This window comes from Caenorhabditis elegans, chromosome II (genome assembly GCF_000002985.6).
Source record: "Caenorhabditis elegans chromosome II".
Lineage (NCBI taxonomy): Eukaryota > Metazoa > Nematoda > Chromadorea > Rhabditida > Rhabditidae > Caenorhabditis > Caenorhabditis elegans.
Window position 1 is genome coordinate 8,058,446 of NC_003280.10, and position 16,034 is coordinate 8,074,479.

The window sequence follows — 16,034 nt, forward strand, 5'->3', positions numbered from 1 at the left end:
GCTGTCAATGGCGTAATTGTTACCCATAATTACTGCATTCATTTCTAAAAATAAACGTTCAAAAGTATCTCGAAAGAGCAGATCATGTTTCTTCACTTAGTGTTCTTGGAGGACTCCGTGTTGTTATCCTGTGGGAATTTGTTACAAATCAATTCAAACATTTTATTATATGTGTTGTTCCTTACTCATATTCTCAACTTCCTAATTATTTTTAAATAGTTGATGATTTAATAGCCACCAGACTAAAGTTCTCACAAAAAGGAACTTGGCTAATTCTTCAAAATAAAGCACATCCCGTTTCCGAACAACTACCCGGAAAGTCCTTTTTTCCCCTTTCATTTCTTTCAGTTGATTAGGTTTATTCATCTTTCTTTTCTTGAACCAAATAAAACCAAAAAAACCCTCTATTCAAAAAGAGATGGAGACGGATTAGAATCAAGAGGGAGTCATTGCATTGTGTTTAGAAAACGAATACAAAAACAGAGAGCTCTTTTCTTCGATTTTTTTTCCTTCGTTGTTATATCAATTTCTGATTCTATAACATCATCATCATCATTGCATTTTTCCAATCTTAATCTCTCATCTTTACTTTTTTATTCCTAAAAAAATAAAACCAACTGAAAATGTTTAAGGCATACCTGATGGCAGAGGAACAAAACGAACAGGTTAGTCTGCTATTTCAAGTGACGATTTAATTATAAAATATTTAGGTTCGTGATATTCTTCTTTTACCAACTACTGTGAATGATCAAGTCGGCTCATCTGCTGATGAGCAGATTGCTTCTGTCGTTGACTTTTTTCATAGCAAACTCGCGGAATACAATGAGGTACGTTTAGAGTTAATCAGAACATTTTACGAAAATTACGGAAAAAGTATCATAGAGAAATTGTTATTCTAGCCATCAAATTTATTTAATCTCTTTTCAGGTGATCCAACAAAACAGTCGTTCCGTTTTCGTTGCAAATTACGTTCAAAACCGATTTCTCGTTACCGAATTCTGCCCGGAACTTGCAAAATTATTTGATGTGCTCAAAGTGAAATCATTGGAAGAGTTGTTACAAAGACTTACAGAATGGGAAGATGATCCAGCGATGAGTAAGATATGGGGGTGGTATTGTGTTGGGGGTAATCCATGATTTCATTGTTCAAATTATTTTTTTGATTATTGTGAACATAATAGCTTTTCTCAATAAGCCAGTAAGATGCCCTGGAAAAACTTCTAGATTTAACGTCTGGCTTCAAACCTGGAGCATCAATTCTTAGAAAATGACGTTTATGTAGTTCCTGTTGCTATTTAGACATCATGGCTACTACCAAACATAGGAAACGAGTAATCAGATTTATTAATATCTAGCCAAAGGATTATATGGGTATACACATTTAGACACATTTTTTCAGTGGAAGTCAAAAACCAAATGATTGGGGATTCAGAGAAAAATATTTAATCGAATGGGTTTCTGATATAAAACATAATTTATCTTATTGTTTGGAAAGTTATCAATTTCTCAGGAATTTTTTAATTTTACGAATTTCAAATTTATAGAACAGATGTTTTTGAAAAGATTTTTTGGAATGTTTTGATGAAAAACTATAATTTGATCTCTGAATACAAAAATCTGTAGCTATAAAAGAGGATCAGAATAAATGTTCAAATGAAAAATTCTCATAATTTTTATACCTCACAATTTGGTTCAAAATTCTATAAATTAAAAAAAATGAATTTCCAGAAGCTTCGGGTAAAGCACTACGAGAGTCGTTTGAAGCTTGGGACATCTTTCTTCGTGAAATTGATGATGAACTGGAAAAGACGCTTGGACCAGTCAAAAGTGCAGTTACCACTCTTCCAGAAGGTACTCCTTATTGTATTTCAAAATGTATTATTTTGATTTTTCTTTCAGATTCTGGAATTCTCGGACTTCAAAGCAAAACTATTTCTTATTATGTTACAGGAAGTGCTTTTGATTGTGTGCTCATTATTGTAGTTCGGTTTGTTTTTCTGATTTTCCAAATAAAAATGGTTAAACTTCAGAGCATTCAACAGGCCAGAAGTTAATGAGCATATTTTGGGATTATATAACAGAATTGATGAGTTAAGGAAACTAAGATGTGATGTATTCTTATTGACAAAGGGACCACCAATTGGATCAAGTGGTGGTGCATACATTAAGCTTATTGGAGTTCCTTTTCGTAAATTATATGATATGAATGAGGCTGAAGAACAATTAAAAATGAATAGAAAGTCTGCACTGGAATATAATGGATGGAGAACGCTTTGCAAGGTAAGAGTTATGACTTATTTTCATTATCTTCATAAAAGGGGACAAAAGGTATTTTATCTAACTTCCTTTTTGAACAAAAAATATGAATAAATTCATGAATTTGGCAAAAATATAATAAATAATGAAAGAAAAAAAAATATGGTCCAAAGTTTTCTTATCCAACTTTGAAACATTCACATCAAAATTTCAAGCTTCAAGATCAAGATTGGAAAAGAGTTTGTTGAAAGTAACAGTTTGTCGGAAATTCAAACAAATTTTTATTCTTTGGCGAACGTTGAGCAAAAAAGTTGATATCAAATTGCAACGTGGGAAGGATAAGCAATCATTGTGTATAAATTGGAAATTTTCAGGTTGTGGAAGCCTCTCTCGTCGAAGGAGATTCAATTGTTGCGAAAGAAGCATCAAGCTCAGAAGACTCAGTTTCTTACATTTCTCAAAAAGGTGGTACTGTACTTGTGGATAAATCAGGAGAAATTCTTTACAAGCACATTGAAGACGATAAATCAGATTCATGGCCAGATATTGATGAAATAGTAAAACTGGTTGAAGCAAGGGTATGCTTTTTTATTTTTAAAACTCTCTTAACAAACTTCTCCAGAACGCCAAATACTTGGAGAGCACTAATAATTCTACAATATCAATTCCGAAAGGTGGAAATCTGGCAAAAGTGAATTCGGAAATTTCTGTAACAAAGGAACTGGCGACGGACAAAAAGAAACCGTGTTGCGTAATTAGTTAAATATCTAGACTACATTTACATTAAAACCATACATGTTATCTTGGCTGATCTCATTATTAATTCATTATTTTAATATTAGATTATTTAACTATGAAATAACATAAACATTAATTTATTTTCAATTTGTTCCAATGTGGAACTTCCAAAAAAAAAACACTCGAATTTAATGTGGTTGTTATTTTACAGTGAAAAAAGATGTTCGGATGCTTTGATTTCTTTTGGTTGAAGATTTTCAGACTCGTTTATTAAACTTTTACTGTATTCTTGGAATAAAAAAGTTCAATTTATTTTCAATTTTCAATCAATTTAAAAATCTATCATCTGAAGAATAAAACACAACACTATTACATAGAAGTTTCAAGGCAAACCATATATGGCCATATGAATTTTTTTGATCGTTTCAATAGTTTTCTAAAAGTACAATAATCCACGGTAATCCTACAGTACCCTGGCCATATCCCGGAATATTTACGATTGCATCAGAGTAGCAACAAACGTGTGTATTGATTGATTTTTTATCGTATTGAAGGACATCTGCTGGTGGACCAGGTACCCGCCTATAAATGTCTAGAATTGGGTGAGTCTCACAATGACGTCCCTCGGGTCTCAATTGTACACAATCGATTGTTGAGTTGCGCTACTGTTTTCCTCTTGAAACTATAGTTAACTAAACGATTTTTATTGAAAGTGAGGTTTATTCTCGTTTAAAAAAAACAATATTTATTAAAGAATAAAATTTTGTAAAATCAAAAATGTGCGTTCCATCCACAGTCTCGTTCATTTATATACTTTTTTGTTGCTTAATTTATCTGCCCCTTCAAATTCTTATTGCTCTAAAAATATTCAAATTAAGTGGTGTCTGAAAATAGAATCATAAAGATACAATATTTAACACTCGTTCTTCCGAATTCAGTTTTCTACCGATGTTTCTCTCCTGCAAAAATGTGGTGTCTCGGTAGTGCAGCAAACGCGCTCCACTGCATGTTCATTGAGAGGCCGAAATGTCAGCGTCTTTGCAGCTGCATTGCTCCTTCGATTTTTCTATCTCTTGCGCGCGCGGTGCAAATGTCTTCCTACAGTTTTTGCTCTCGAAAATAATTTTATGTTTTCCTCTATACACAATTCTAGTCCAATATTGTTTTCATACAATCCTCTGCGTTTAATTTTTCCGTCTCATAAATGTTCCCATTACCGTAAAATATTTGTTATCAGACCTCTCACCATTCTCTTTATCGTTACTCTACTTATCAAAATCACGTGATCATCACGAATTTCCAGAAATCGTAGATGATTGAAGACGAGAAAGCAGGCTTGCAGCCGATGGACATAAGTGATGCTTCTGTGGTGCGTTTTTGCCTGACATTTTATATACTCATAGGCGATTAGTTCTTTTTTCAGGCAGATGTTGAAAGCAAAGACTTCCTCACAAGTCTCTTTGACTGTGAAGGTAAATCAGATGACAGAATGCTTCGTTACGCCGATGCGATAATCGATGTTCAAAATCTGAATTTTGATGTTTCTCCTCAGTGTCTGCAATCGAACATTGCCGAAATAATCACAAAGTTTGTACTTTTATCTCAAGATGGATCAAGAAGGGGGCTGTCAAGATCGTTCAATTTCATCGACCCTGATATCATTGCTGGATGTCGTGAAGAAGACGCCATCGAGTTTCTCTTAATCAATTTTGTTCGTTGCCATCATGAGCTTGGAAAGGTACTCTATCTAATATAGTTCTATTTTTAATTTAACAATTTTCAGAGCGGTACTTCAAATTGCTACAAGAAAACTCTCGAATCTACCAGGAAAGCAGTTTTCTCAGTTTTTGTGATGATACAGAGAGGCTACTTGGAGAGCCAACTTCGCAGCCAACATGCTAGTTTGGTGTTCACAAAAAGACTTCTGGAGGATACGGTGTCAAATGTTTTTCTAAGAACATTGGTTGAATACCTTGCAAGTACAGATGAATGCGATGAAGACGCTATTACAGAAACATTTAATCCAATTTTCGGGATTTTGCGGAGCGGAATTATTTGTCAACGCTTTGAAGACAATAAGGACGAAATTGTTCGTCAGATCCTTCGTGTGATGAACTTGCTTCTCAGTATCAGACTCCCTTCAAACGGACCTCGCCCACTGAGTAACCTACTTGTTAATCGAGAAGATTTTCTCCCAACGCCGTCCGAAAAAATACAAGGACGCGAGTTTGGTTTAATGTCCTTCCTAGGACCGTTCTTTTCGTACGGCCTCGAATCATCAGCAAGGCGTCCAAATCATCGAGTTTTTGTGGATTGTGAAGAAGATGCAAGAAAATATGATGGATCAGTCAACACTGAGCAGAAACTGTATTTCCAAAGAATGGATCCAATTCGAACTATGCTTCATCAATTGATGCTTCCGCTTGCTTCGGATCAAGGAAGTCGCAACAAAACTCTAAGATGGATTGCCACCATCATAAGCACCAATGACATTCGCACTCGTTCACATTATGATCCTTCAGATGTCTTGTGTGATCATTATATGACAAATTTTTTGTCCGTGATGTACATGTTTTCCGAGAAAATCGACTTGTCCAAAATTATCGTAGATTATCCGTTTTTACCGAGTTCGCTTATAAATATTTCCAAGGAGACTCGTCTCAAAATGGACGAATCAGGAGCAGTCGCTTTTGCTAGCCAATTCGGTAAGTTTCATTTTTCTTTCTCAAAAAATTAACTTGTTTTCTTTTTCCAGCAGATCGTCCAGATGAATATCATTTCTCTACAGTCTGCTTCTTCCTGACAATTGCAGCACAGAGGCTCGTTATTCCTCCATTGATGAATCAAATAAGTGAATACTCTCGACACCTTAAGGAGCTCAAGCATAAGATCAATGCGCTCAAAGAAAAACTAAATACTGTGTCAGGATTCGAGAGAGCTGAGGTGGAAAAGAAGTTGAACTATGAGACTGAACACTGGAAGCTCATGTCTCGTCATCTTTTATGTGTTAAGACACAAGCTCAAGATCCTGCATTAATGGCATCTTCTATGGATTTTGTCGATAAGCAGATGAAATTCATTTTGAATTTGCTTTGTGATAACTTGGATTTGCTCGGAGACGACAGTCAACTTCCAACTGAAGTATCACAAATGTTTTGTGCGCTCCCAGAATATTTTCTAGAGGATGCTCTCGATTTTTACATATTCGCTATTTCCAATGGAATGAAACTGCTCATGGAGAGAAATGCGGATTGGATTTCCCGTCTGACGGTCCTTTTCACACAATATCACTACATCAAAAGCCCATTTCTCGTTTCCAAACTGGTGAGAGTGCTGTCTTCTATTCAACCTCCATTATGGTTCAACGTGGTCAGACTTCGAATGGCACAAGAAAATTTATTGATGTGCATGATAAAGTTCTACTCGGATTTCGAAGACAATGGTGACTTTTATGAAAAGTTTAACGTTCGTGGAAATATCCAGTACATGTTGGAAAAAATGGAGGAAGATATGTTCTACAAAGGAAAGTTTATGGACATGGCAAGAGAATGCGGAGCAGAGTTCATTCGGTTTGTCAATATGGTGATTAACGATGCAACATGGTGTATAGATGAGAGCTTGTCTGGTTTGAAGAGTATCCATGATGTTGAGAAAAAGATGGCGAAGTAAGACTATTTCGAATGATAACTTAAAAATATAAATTTTATTTTCAGCAAAGTCGAATGGGACAACACAGATCAAGAAATCCGTAATCAGGATCTCGGCGTGTACGAGGAGGCAAAACGTAAAGTGAAGGGATGGCTTGGAACAGCCAAAAGTAATCTTAAATTGCTACTATCGATTACCGTAAACTCACCCGAACCTTTCCGTACTCCGGTTCTCGGCGAAAGACTTGCTGCAATGTTGAATCACAATTTATCGCAACTCATTGGTAGCAAGGCCTCCGAGTTGAAAGTCAAGGATCCAAGAAGTTATGGATGGGAACCACGGGAGTTTGTATCGTTGCTGATCTCAATCTATTTAAAGCTGAATATGCCTGCATTTGTTAAATACATAGCATACGACGAGGTTGGTTAACACATTTGTTTATTCAAAGAGATTTATTTTAATTATTTTTCAGCGTACCTACAGTCCTGAATTCTTCCATAATGCGATTGAATGCATGAGAAAGAATAGTATTGTTGGATTCAGTCAACTCGAAAGTTTCGAACATTTGGCCGAAGATGTTAAAAAAGAGTATGAGGCAAAAGCTGAGCTTGAAGAAGAGTATGATGATGTACCAGAAGAGTTCAAGGATCCTATTATGGATGCAATTATGGTTGATCCTGTCAAATTGCCATCAGGACACGTGATGGATCGTGCAGTCATCGAGAGGCATCTTCTCAGTACACCCAATAATCCGTTTAATCGTGCTCCCTTGTCGCACAATGAGCTTTCTCCCGATTCTGAGTTGAAGGCAAAGATTCAGGAATGGATTTGCCAGAAAAGAAATTCAAAGAAATAATTTTCTATCATATTCTATTGTTACCCAATTTTGTATTTATTGTACTTGACCATTGCACATGTGCAAAATGTCTGTAAATTTCACGCGTTCCTTTCATTTTATAAGTTTTTCTGGTCTCTCAATGGTCTAATCTTTCGGTTTCGGTTTCATTTTCTGCATGGATTCCTTAAAGTTGGTATTCTTGCCCTCTTTCATCAAACCTAAAAAACACGAGTAGTGCCTTGAATGTGAATAAATTTATACTAATTTACTTATTTTCTAAATTTTGGCTTCTATTGCGGTCTCCGATCCGCATACTTATATTTTTATTCTTTGTGAATTTCTTCACATATTCTGATTTTAGCCTTGAACCTGGAATGACTAAATTTCTGTAGGTTTATAACGAACGGTGTCGTATTGTTTTGTGATTTGTTACATGTCAATAACTTATAATATTTATACGTTCCCAGTCATCCCAAATCCGATTAATTTTTATTTTTGAAATATATTTACTGCTTTCAGTAGCTTGGTACATCTGGAACGTATTTGGTCGACGGCAATGTCTTTATTCGCGAGACAACTTCAATCCTTGACTGCCAGTGGAATCCGCACACAGCAAGTTCGTCTTGCGAGCACGGAAGTATCATTCCACACAAAGCCATGCAAACTTCATAAACTTGACAATGGACCAAACACCTCTGTCACCTTGAACAGAGAAGATGCTCTCAAGTACTACCGTGACATGCAGGTCATTCGTCGCATGGAGTCTGCTGCTGGAAACTTGTACAAGGAGAAGAAAATCCGCGGTTTCTGTCATCTCTACTCTGGTCAAGAAGCTTGTGCCGTCGGAATGAAGGCTGCAATGACAGAAGGAGATGCCGTCATCACTGCTTACCGTTGTCACGGATGGACCTGGCTTCTTGGAGCTACCGTAACCGAGGTTCTTGCTGAATTGACCGGTAGAGTTGCCGGAAATGTTCACGGAAAAGGAGGATCCATGCATATGTACACAAAGAATTTCTATGGAGGAAACGGAATTGTTGGAGCACAACAGCCACTTGGAGCTGGAGTTGCATTGGCCATGAAATACCGGTATGTTAACAAATTTTGATGTATTTTTTTACGAGAACAACTCATATTTTTTCATCTAAATATTTTATTTTATTTTCAGTGAACAAAAGAATGTATGTGTTACTTTGTATGGTGATGGTGCCGCTAATCAAGGACAACTTTTCGAGGCGACTAACATGGCTAAACTTTGGGATCTTCCTGTTCTGTTCGTTTGCGAAAACAATGGATTCGGAATGGGAACTACTGCTGAACGTTCATCTGCTTCTACCGAGTATTATACTAGAGGAGACTATGTTCCTGGAATCTGGGTTGATGGTATGGACATTCTCGCTGTTCGCGAGGCTACCAAGTGGGCTAAGGAATATTGTGACAGTGGTAAAGGACCACTTATGATGGAAATGGCCACCTATAGATACCATGGACACTCTATGTCTGACCCAGGAACCAGCTACCGTACCCGTGAAGAGATTCAAGAAGTTCGTAAAACAAGAGACCCAATTACTGGATTCAAGGACCGTATCATTACATCTTCATTGGCCACAGAGGAAGAACTTAAGGCTATTGACAAGGAAGTTCGCAAAGAGGTCGATGAAGCGTTGAAGATTGCTACATCAGACGGTGTTCTCCCACCAGAAGCTCTCTACGCCGATATTTATCACAACACCCCAGCTCAAGAGGTAAGTAATAACATTCATTATTTTTTCGTCAATTATTGTTCACATTTTCAGATTCGCGGAGCCACTATTGATGAAACTATCGTCCAGCCATTCAAAACTTCTGCTGATGTACTGAAGTCTATTGGAAGAGCTTAAACGACACGAATTTTCTATGCAACATTGACTGGCAAAAATTTATAATAATTCTTACGAAATTAAGTTTTTAGTGCTTTTATATAGTTTCGGTGACTGTTTTCTTCCGATGAGTTCATTTCTAGTTTCTAGTTGTTCACTTTTCTTCTCGATTTTCAATTGCATAAATCACATTTTCTCACCGTTAATCATTCATGGTCAAACTTTAAAACTAGTGGAAATTGAGAAGTTTTTAAAAAACCCCTTTAAATTTTCCGTCCACTTATTTCAATGTTACTTCAGGTATAAAAAAGGTCCAAGAAAAGCAATAAAATTACGTTCATAATAGAAAAATGAAATGAATGAAAATGCACACTAAACTTAGGATGATATTTTAAGAGATGCAAATAAAATTAATAATATCACGAAAAGGAAAATTTGTATGACATGGCTACTTAGTAGAGACCATGGGAGCCGATTGGAAACCAGTAATGTTCAATTTGTCAGATAAGTGCTGAAAGAAAATAACGTTTTTTTCACGAATCAACTATGGATATCCTACCTCTACATCATCTTCATTTTCTTCCAAAAGAGCCGAATCAGATTGTGCGTTACGTGTTAATTTGGCGCTGTGTGGAGGAGATGTATTATTGTTTTCAGAAGAAACTGGAGATGGTGATGCAGCTCGTTGCGGAGTGCTGGCACCAGAGCAGCTGAGAAGAGCACGTTTTTGTTCTCTTTCGACGATGAATACATTACGACGACGTTCCTCTTCTCCGATTCTATCATAAATAACTCCATCGACACCAAGCTCCTTTTTGAAATAGTTGATATTTTCTTTCTTGTCGAGATCTTCTCCCCAGACAAATGTGACCATGCCAAACTCGTTTGCCTTCTTCACAGGCATTGGATCTTTCAGCAAATCTTCGGAATTGAAATTAACTCCCTAAAAATAGTTTTAAATTGAAAGAATAAATCGAACAAAAACACTCACCAGAAGATCAGCTCCAGCTGCAAAATTAACAGCAGTCATTGAAGTACTAGTTCTTTGATCTTGGAAAGGAGTATATCGTTGAGTTTCACCAACACAGAGGAACAGCACTGGATATTTATTTTGTTTCGTGGCAACCATGGAGCAAATATCTGGATCGAAGCTGCTGAACATGATTCTTCGATTTCCAGCATGTTTCATAACATCTGCGAGGATAACGTCGACGAAAAGATTCCGCTCGAAATAGTGATCGCACTCATGTTCGCCGTTCTGAAAACAATGTTTAAATTGTCATACTCTGGAAATCTGAAAACGTACATTCTGCATCATTGGATATTTAACTTCAACATTAAATCCGACATCAGGATCCACTTTTGTAAGAGCTTCTAGAAGAGTTGGGAATGGTTTGAAGTCTTCTTCTTCTTCTCCAGCCTCGACCAGCTTCTTTACATTTTCTTTCTTCTGTGGGAAGCTTAAGTGATCAAGCATTAAAAGCTTCAACTGTGAAAGTTTCAGATCTTTAACTGGTAGTTCATGATAATCAAGGTTGGAAGAGTCCAATTGTTCACGAGTCATTGGTGGTGGCATAGCAAGTCCATCTCTTCTTGCTACCGAAACGAGCACATGGAAGTCATGATAGATTACAGCGATTCTGTCCTTTGTCAATTGAACATCAAACTCTACATAGTCAGCACCGTTTTTGGCAGCAGTATTCAAGGAATGAATCGTATTTTCTCTGGCCATTGCAAATTTTGTGTAGGAATTTCCAGCGCCTCTGTGCCCAACTTCTAGGGCATTTCTTTTCTTCCAATGACGGCAATATGTCTGATCCATAAACTGTGGTCCATCGAGACGCGTTAAAGCACGAACGCAGAGATATTCTATCGAAACCTGTCCAATTGGCCGCCCAGAAGAATTGATGAAAGGCAAATGAATGATACCAGACGCATCCTGAAGGGAAGATGGAAGAGCATAGCAAGCTCCGATTCGTTTTCTTTCCTCCGAGAATATCTCAATGTAAAATGCAAGAAATTCAGCAGCCAAACAATGTGTTCGGAACACCAAATAATCCTTATTGTTGTTAAATGTAACACCAGTATCTTCTTGGTCGTAGAATTTTGGACGAGGATCAGAAAGAACAGCGACATGAGTAGCAGAATGTGTACATTTATTTGATGGAACATTTTGATCTTCTTCTTCATCTTCCTCATCTTCGCCGTAGCTGAAGCTGATATGTCCGCTTGGAGGCTAGAATAATTTAAAATGAGTTTTCTTTAAACAACCGAATAAAAAACTTACCGCTTTGAAACGAACATCCAAAGGAGTCATTTTAACACGACAATTCTTCCGCTCTTTTGCTGTTTTATAGAATTTCAGCGCATTACCATGAAGCCGTAGCAGAATTTGGTTCTCATCAGGGTACTGGAGCCATCCATCAGAAACACACTTCCTTCCTGCGTAATAACCAAAAAGATCAACACGATCAACACGGCATTCGTCGTTTCGGCTTTCAGCAAGACAAAGAGTAGAGCGAGGATGTAGAAAAGCTTCCCATTTGTCTGAAATCAGAAATAATTCTGAGGTAAAATTGATAGAATTACTCACCAACGATAAGTCTCTCTCCTTGGTCCGACATTAAATTGTATCCGATGAAATATCGGAATTTCAACTGGTGCACATCAGTCACAATTGAACCCTTCCAGCGCATGCTAATATAATTGGTTTTTTTTTTCATTTTAATTAACTATAAATATCAACATACAATCTATCAGGATCTTGGACGAGCGGCATCGCCCGGGTGGCTTCCCAAGTTCCGAGCACATCATTCGATCCGACAACGTACACCGATTGATGCGCGTGCAAGTTTTCGACGTCGACCGCAAAGTGAACGCGGACGGGTCGCGCCACCGACATCACTGAAAATTATTTAAGTTTTTAATTGAAAATGTATTAAACATGAATTTACTCTTGAAAAAGAAAAGAAATCTCGCGAGATCTCGTGCTGATGAGAAAAGTGGGTTACGGTAGAAATTAAAGTGTGTCTAACCTCCGTAAGCACTGAATCTTACGAGTTTATATTACAAAAAAAACATGTTTAATAAAAAAAAAGAAAGTGGCAACATAATACATATTTTTATAAGGGCAAAGAACCAACATGCAGTCTAAACCATAAAATTAGGAAACCCCGTCTTATCTTTTTTTGATTGTGACTGGAATAAATGAAAATTTGGCAATTCAGTCGAAAATTGTTGAATTTCACAGTCGTCCTGACTTTATGGAAATGAAAACCACCTCGCTACATTGAAACAAATCTTTATTAGCAAAAGTTAGATAAAACCTGTTTTCTTTTTCGAATCTCATTGATAAATTTCACCTTTCGAAAGTGCGGCGGTGGCAAAACGTCGCATTAGAGGGAGTAAACACGAAATTAGAAAATAATGGTTTCCGAAATGAACTATTTATCGCACGTGCGCCAAATGATAAATTCTTAATTAATTGATAGGGGGAAAATGAGAGAAAGATTAAAAGGTTGATAGATCAAGTTGGTCGAAAGAGTTTGAATAAATTCTTGAATCTTGAAACTTTTTTATCTAGTTTCTTTAAATAAGTTAGGGACTTTGGTTTTTCACCGCCTACAGCCTACAAAGTTATTCATTTAAGCAAAATAATTTTTGTTTTTGGTCAATCGGAAGTAATATGCGATAAAACAACTTGTCAAAGAGAAAAACTATATAGATAAGCGCTATACAACTTTCATACTTATCTATTGAGAAATAAAAATGACGCTAGGAAGTTCAAAAGTCGGATGGAAATACAATCGAAGCTTCTCTATGACATGAAGTTGAGTGCATATCTCGTGCGGATGCACTTCACTTGAAATCGAAATATCTTCTTTTTTTCGTTTTTGTTTATTCTTTTATAAAATCTGGTTTTTAGATGTTCAATGGAGGAAAATGAACAACAATCGAAAATCGATGAAAAAGTTCAGAAAATCAAAAAGAAAAGTTTTGGGGTCTGAGGGAGCCAAAGTGAATGAAATAGAACGAATATCGACTATGAGCTAGACACTGAGCAAAACGAATATACGTAGACTGCACGAAAAATGAAAGAGAAAGAGGAAAAGCTGTGGACGTGGGGCAAAAACGAAGACCAAAAGAGACTTGCGAGGGGACACAGATATTCTACGTCATCATGTGACACTCGTGGGAATATATGTGTAAAATGACACGAGACGGGTTCCATGTGTTACACTCCAAAAATATGACATATCGCACTCAAAGTATTTGTAAGTGATGAGGAAGACAACTGACAGAAGATATAATTGTTGTAAATCTATATTTCTATATCTTGAATCATAAAACACTCAAAAAGTTGTTATCAGCGCACAAGGCGTATTCGAGAAGATTACATCTATCCATCTATCATCTAAATTTTAGGACTTGTTTACATTAGTCCAGTTCCTTTTGAAAGAGCAAACAATGATATAAATCAAACAATCAGGAAAACTGACCCACTTACTCACACAAATCTCGGATCAAAGGTAGAGGTATCTCCCACTTTATAATGTTTACTTATTTACCAAAATGTTATACTTCTAGAATCTAAAGTTACGTGACAATTCAGTGTTTCTTTAAATTGGCATACATGAAAACATTGAATAATAATAAAAAGTACATGTTCTCGAGTATATTATGGAATTAACTTAGGTACAATACACATTAGTTTGTGCTCTATCTCAATACTCTAAATATGTTATGGGTTTCTTTTGCAGGTATCAGAAGTCTAGATATTCTTTGCAGCTGGTATAGTTTATCAAAAATATTTCTAAAAATTATTTAAAACTTTTGAAGAGGAAATAGGGAGTTATCAAACTTTCGCCAGGTTTTGAAAAGCGCAATTAAACTTGCACTGATTTTTTTTCGGATGAGAATCGCCACGGGAAAAATTGTTACATAATTTTTTTAAAAAATAATTAAAAAGTTGAAAACTAAAAATATAATACAACCTTAAAAACATATAAAGCTCCTAATAGAAGATAAAGTAAAACCAAAAATTTCAAAAAGATATACCAATAATTTTTTGCTCACATCTTTTTAAACTCGACCAATTTGTGCACATTTAGATGGAAATTATTTAAAGTTAGCTTTTTAATTGTGCACTGAAAACTAATATAACTTAGAAAAATCTTTTCTAACAACCTTTATATGACAGAACGTTTTTGAAGAAAACTTTTTGATCACATGATTCGGCAGAGCCTTTACACAAAAGTCACATTGCACACAGTTTCAGATAAAAGTCTCAAAGTCAATCATTTTATAAAGTTGTAATCCCGAAATATTTTGATAAAACTATTAGTTTAAAAAATCTCACCAAGATTATCATTATCATCCTCTTCTTCTTCTAAAATAATCATTGGAATATTCTCCTGAATTGGTTGTCTCATTTCTTCAAAAAGATCAAAACCACCACCGTCTTCTTCTTCTTCCTCAACACACTCTGATATTCTTGGACGTCTTGACAAAGATGAGTTGATGGTTCCAACGTGGCGATCAAAAACAAATGAAGCTCTTGGAGAAACTGCGCGACGGGTGAAATGCATTAGAAACAATGCTGAATGTCTCTTAATTTCTTATCAGAAAGCATCGAGAGCATCGTTAACTTTTTTCACTGATAACATACAATTGAGTTAGGCGCGAAAAAGGCGTGCTCTAGGTGAGCGGTGCCTTTGTTTCTTTGAAATTGAAGAAAAAGGAGAAAGTACGTTTTGTTAGTTATATCATGATTTTGCAATTTTATTGGAACAACGTGTTTGGGTACAACCTGTACTTTTACAACAAAAATTATATCAAGAATTGAGGGGTTTCAGAACTCAGTCTAGGGAAACGTTTTATAAAAATTAGCAATTTGGAATTAGCAAATTGGAAAAATACCGCCGAGTTTGGGGCATTCCTCACTGCTTTGGTAAAAATTCTGTTGTGCCGTATTTTGAACATTTTGGAAACTATGAGATTTGTTAATTTTATGAATGCTTCCTTTTGATGCTCTTGCATCTTTTGCGAGACTCAATAAAAAAAAGTTTGAATGTGGATAATGGATTTTGTCGAAATGTACTCAACGATATTTGAAATATTTTCTTCGTCTATAAATATTTCAAAGTAATTTTGCCTCCTATTGTGTTTGGAATATCCCGAAGAAACAACTGTTTCATTTCTTGAAATTGTCTTCTTTCATCTTTCTTATTAGTCCTAGTTTTCATAGATTTTCAAATTTTTGTTTGATGGAAAGGTAGAGAATTCATGTTAGTAAAACCTCATTTACTCCTCTGTTAACTTTTGACATCATTTCCGAGTTTCCAGTAAACCATGTTGATAATCACAATTAATCACATTTCAACTGATAATATAATATGTGTCATTACATTGTCAACTGATTATAATACTTTCAATTCATTTTTAAATATTTTGATTTTCCATAGCCTACCAATCAACAAGTCACGTGTCAAAATTATCCTGAAAACATATTTATCATCTGTCTTTTGGACTCTGCCTCTTTTACCGTAATCACGAACACTTGAGAATTCCCTCGAAATTTGATCAAAATGGTTCCAAAGTCTACCAAAATGATGTTATCTGTGGAAAAATGGTGAGAACTCGTTAAAATGTGTGATTTTATTGCATTGATGATCGGGAACAGAAAAAACGAGGGG

At 35.9% G+C, this 16,034-nt stretch overlaps 4 protein-coding genes across 8 annotated transcripts; 3 read left to right on the forward strand and 1 right to left on the reverse strand.

Annotated features, from left to right (window-relative positions):
* Window positions 1-623: 623 nt before the first annotated feature.
* T05H10.8 (peroxiredoxin-like family protein) lies at window positions 624-3,308 on the forward strand (the record flags this gene model as incomplete). The annotated part of the gene is made up of 8 exons (NM_063289.4): window positions 624-665; window positions 711-827; window positions 928-1,096; window positions 1,729-1,851; window positions 1,900-1,987; window positions 2,031-2,280; window positions 2,631-2,834; window positions 2,879-3,308. The coding sequence occupies 8 exons, from the start codon at window positions 624-626 to the stop codon at window positions 3,017-3,019; spliced, it is 1,134 nt and encodes a 377-aa protein (NP_495690.2). The 3' UTR covers window positions 3,020-3,308.
* Window positions 3,309-4,295: 987 nt separating this feature from the next.
* ufd-2 (Ubiquitin conjugation factor E4 ufd-2) lies at window positions 4,296-7,748 on the forward strand. Of its 3 annotated transcripts, none has more exons than NM_063290.3 (6): window positions 4,296-4,363; window positions 4,406-4,732; window positions 4,778-5,699; window positions 5,750-6,659; window positions 6,708-7,062; window positions 7,115-7,748. In NM_063290.3, exons 1-6 carry the CDS (start codon window positions 4,307-4,309, stop codon window positions 7,496-7,498), a joined length of 2,955 nt encoding a protein of 984 aa, NP_495691.1. In that variant the 5' UTR covers window positions 4,296-4,306; the 3' UTR covers window positions 7,499-7,748. The 3 variants fall into 3 exon arrangements, with proteins under 3 accessions (NP_495691.1, NP_001022320.1, NP_001369867.1); NM_001027149.5 differs by having other exon boundaries at window positions 4,418-4,732; window positions 5,753-6,659; NM_001383900.2 differs by having other exon boundaries at window positions 4,298-4,363; window positions 4,418-4,732.
* A 93-nt stretch (window positions 7,749-7,841) lies between these two features.
* Window positions 7,842-9,524, forward strand: pdha-1 (the record flags this gene model as incomplete). Of its 2 annotated transcripts, NM_182153.6 has the most annotated exons (4): window positions 7,842-7,868; window positions 8,000-8,569; window positions 8,649-9,225; window positions 9,277-9,360. In NM_182153.6, the coding sequence occupies exons 1-4, from the start codon at window positions 7,855-7,857 to the stop codon at window positions 9,358-9,360; spliced, it is 1,245 nt and encodes a 414-aa protein (NP_871953.1). In that variant the 5' UTR covers window positions 7,842-7,854. The 2 variants fall into 2 exon arrangements, with proteins under 2 accessions (NP_871953.1, NP_001379071.1); NM_001393133.2 differs by lacking the exon at window positions 7,842-7,868 and having other exon boundaries at window positions 9,277-9,524.
* A 6-nt stretch (window positions 9,525-9,530) lies between these two features.
* gpcp-2 (Putative glycerophosphocholine phosphodiesterase GPCPD1 homolog 2) lies at window positions 9,531-14,929 on the reverse strand. 2 transcript variants are annotated; one of them, NM_001027150.3, is made up of 8 exons: window positions 14,699-14,929; window positions 12,090-12,243; window positions 11,933-12,036; window positions 11,627-11,886; window positions 10,646-11,575; window positions 10,331-10,597; window positions 9,899-10,282; window positions 9,531-9,850 (listed from the first exon to the last, which is right to left on the reverse strand). In NM_001027150.3, the coding sequence occupies exons 1-8, from the start codon at window positions 14,925-14,927 to the stop codon at window positions 9,788-9,790; spliced, it is 2,391 nt and encodes a 796-aa protein (NP_001022321.1). In that variant the 5' UTR covers window positions 14,928-14,929; the 3' UTR covers window positions 9,531-9,787. The 2 variants fall into 2 exon arrangements, with proteins under 2 accessions (NP_001022321.1, NP_001370176.1); NM_001383901.3 differs by lacking the exon at window positions 14,699-14,929 and having other exon boundaries at window positions 9,545-9,850.
* Between the last annotated feature and the right edge of the window lie 1,105 nt (window positions 14,930-16,034).

Coding starts and splice junctions, on each gene's coding strand:
- ufd-2 (NM_063290.3), top strand. CDS start 4,307: ATGATTGAAGACGAGAAAGCAGGCTTGCAGCCGATGGACATAAGTGAT. Junction 4,364..4,405: donor ACATAAGTGATGCTTCTGTG/GTGCGTTTTTGC, acceptor ATAGGCGATTAG/TTCTTTTTTCAGGCAGATGT. Junction 4,733..4,777: donor GCCATCATGAGCTTGGAAAG/GTACTCTATCTA, acceptor AACAATTTTCAG/AGCGGTACTTCAAATTGCTA.
- gpcp-2 (NM_001027150.3), bottom strand. CDS start 14,927: ATGCATTTCACCCGTCGCGCAGTTTCTCCAAGAGCTTCATTTGTTTTT. Junction 12,037..12,089: donor GTCCAAGATCCTGATAGATT/GTATGTTGATAT, acceptor CAATTATATTAG/CATGCGCTGGAAGGGTTCAA. Junction 11,576..11,626: donor TGGATGTTCGTTTCAAAGCG/GTAAGTTTTTTA, acceptor AAATTATTCTAG/CCTCCAAGCGGACATATCAG.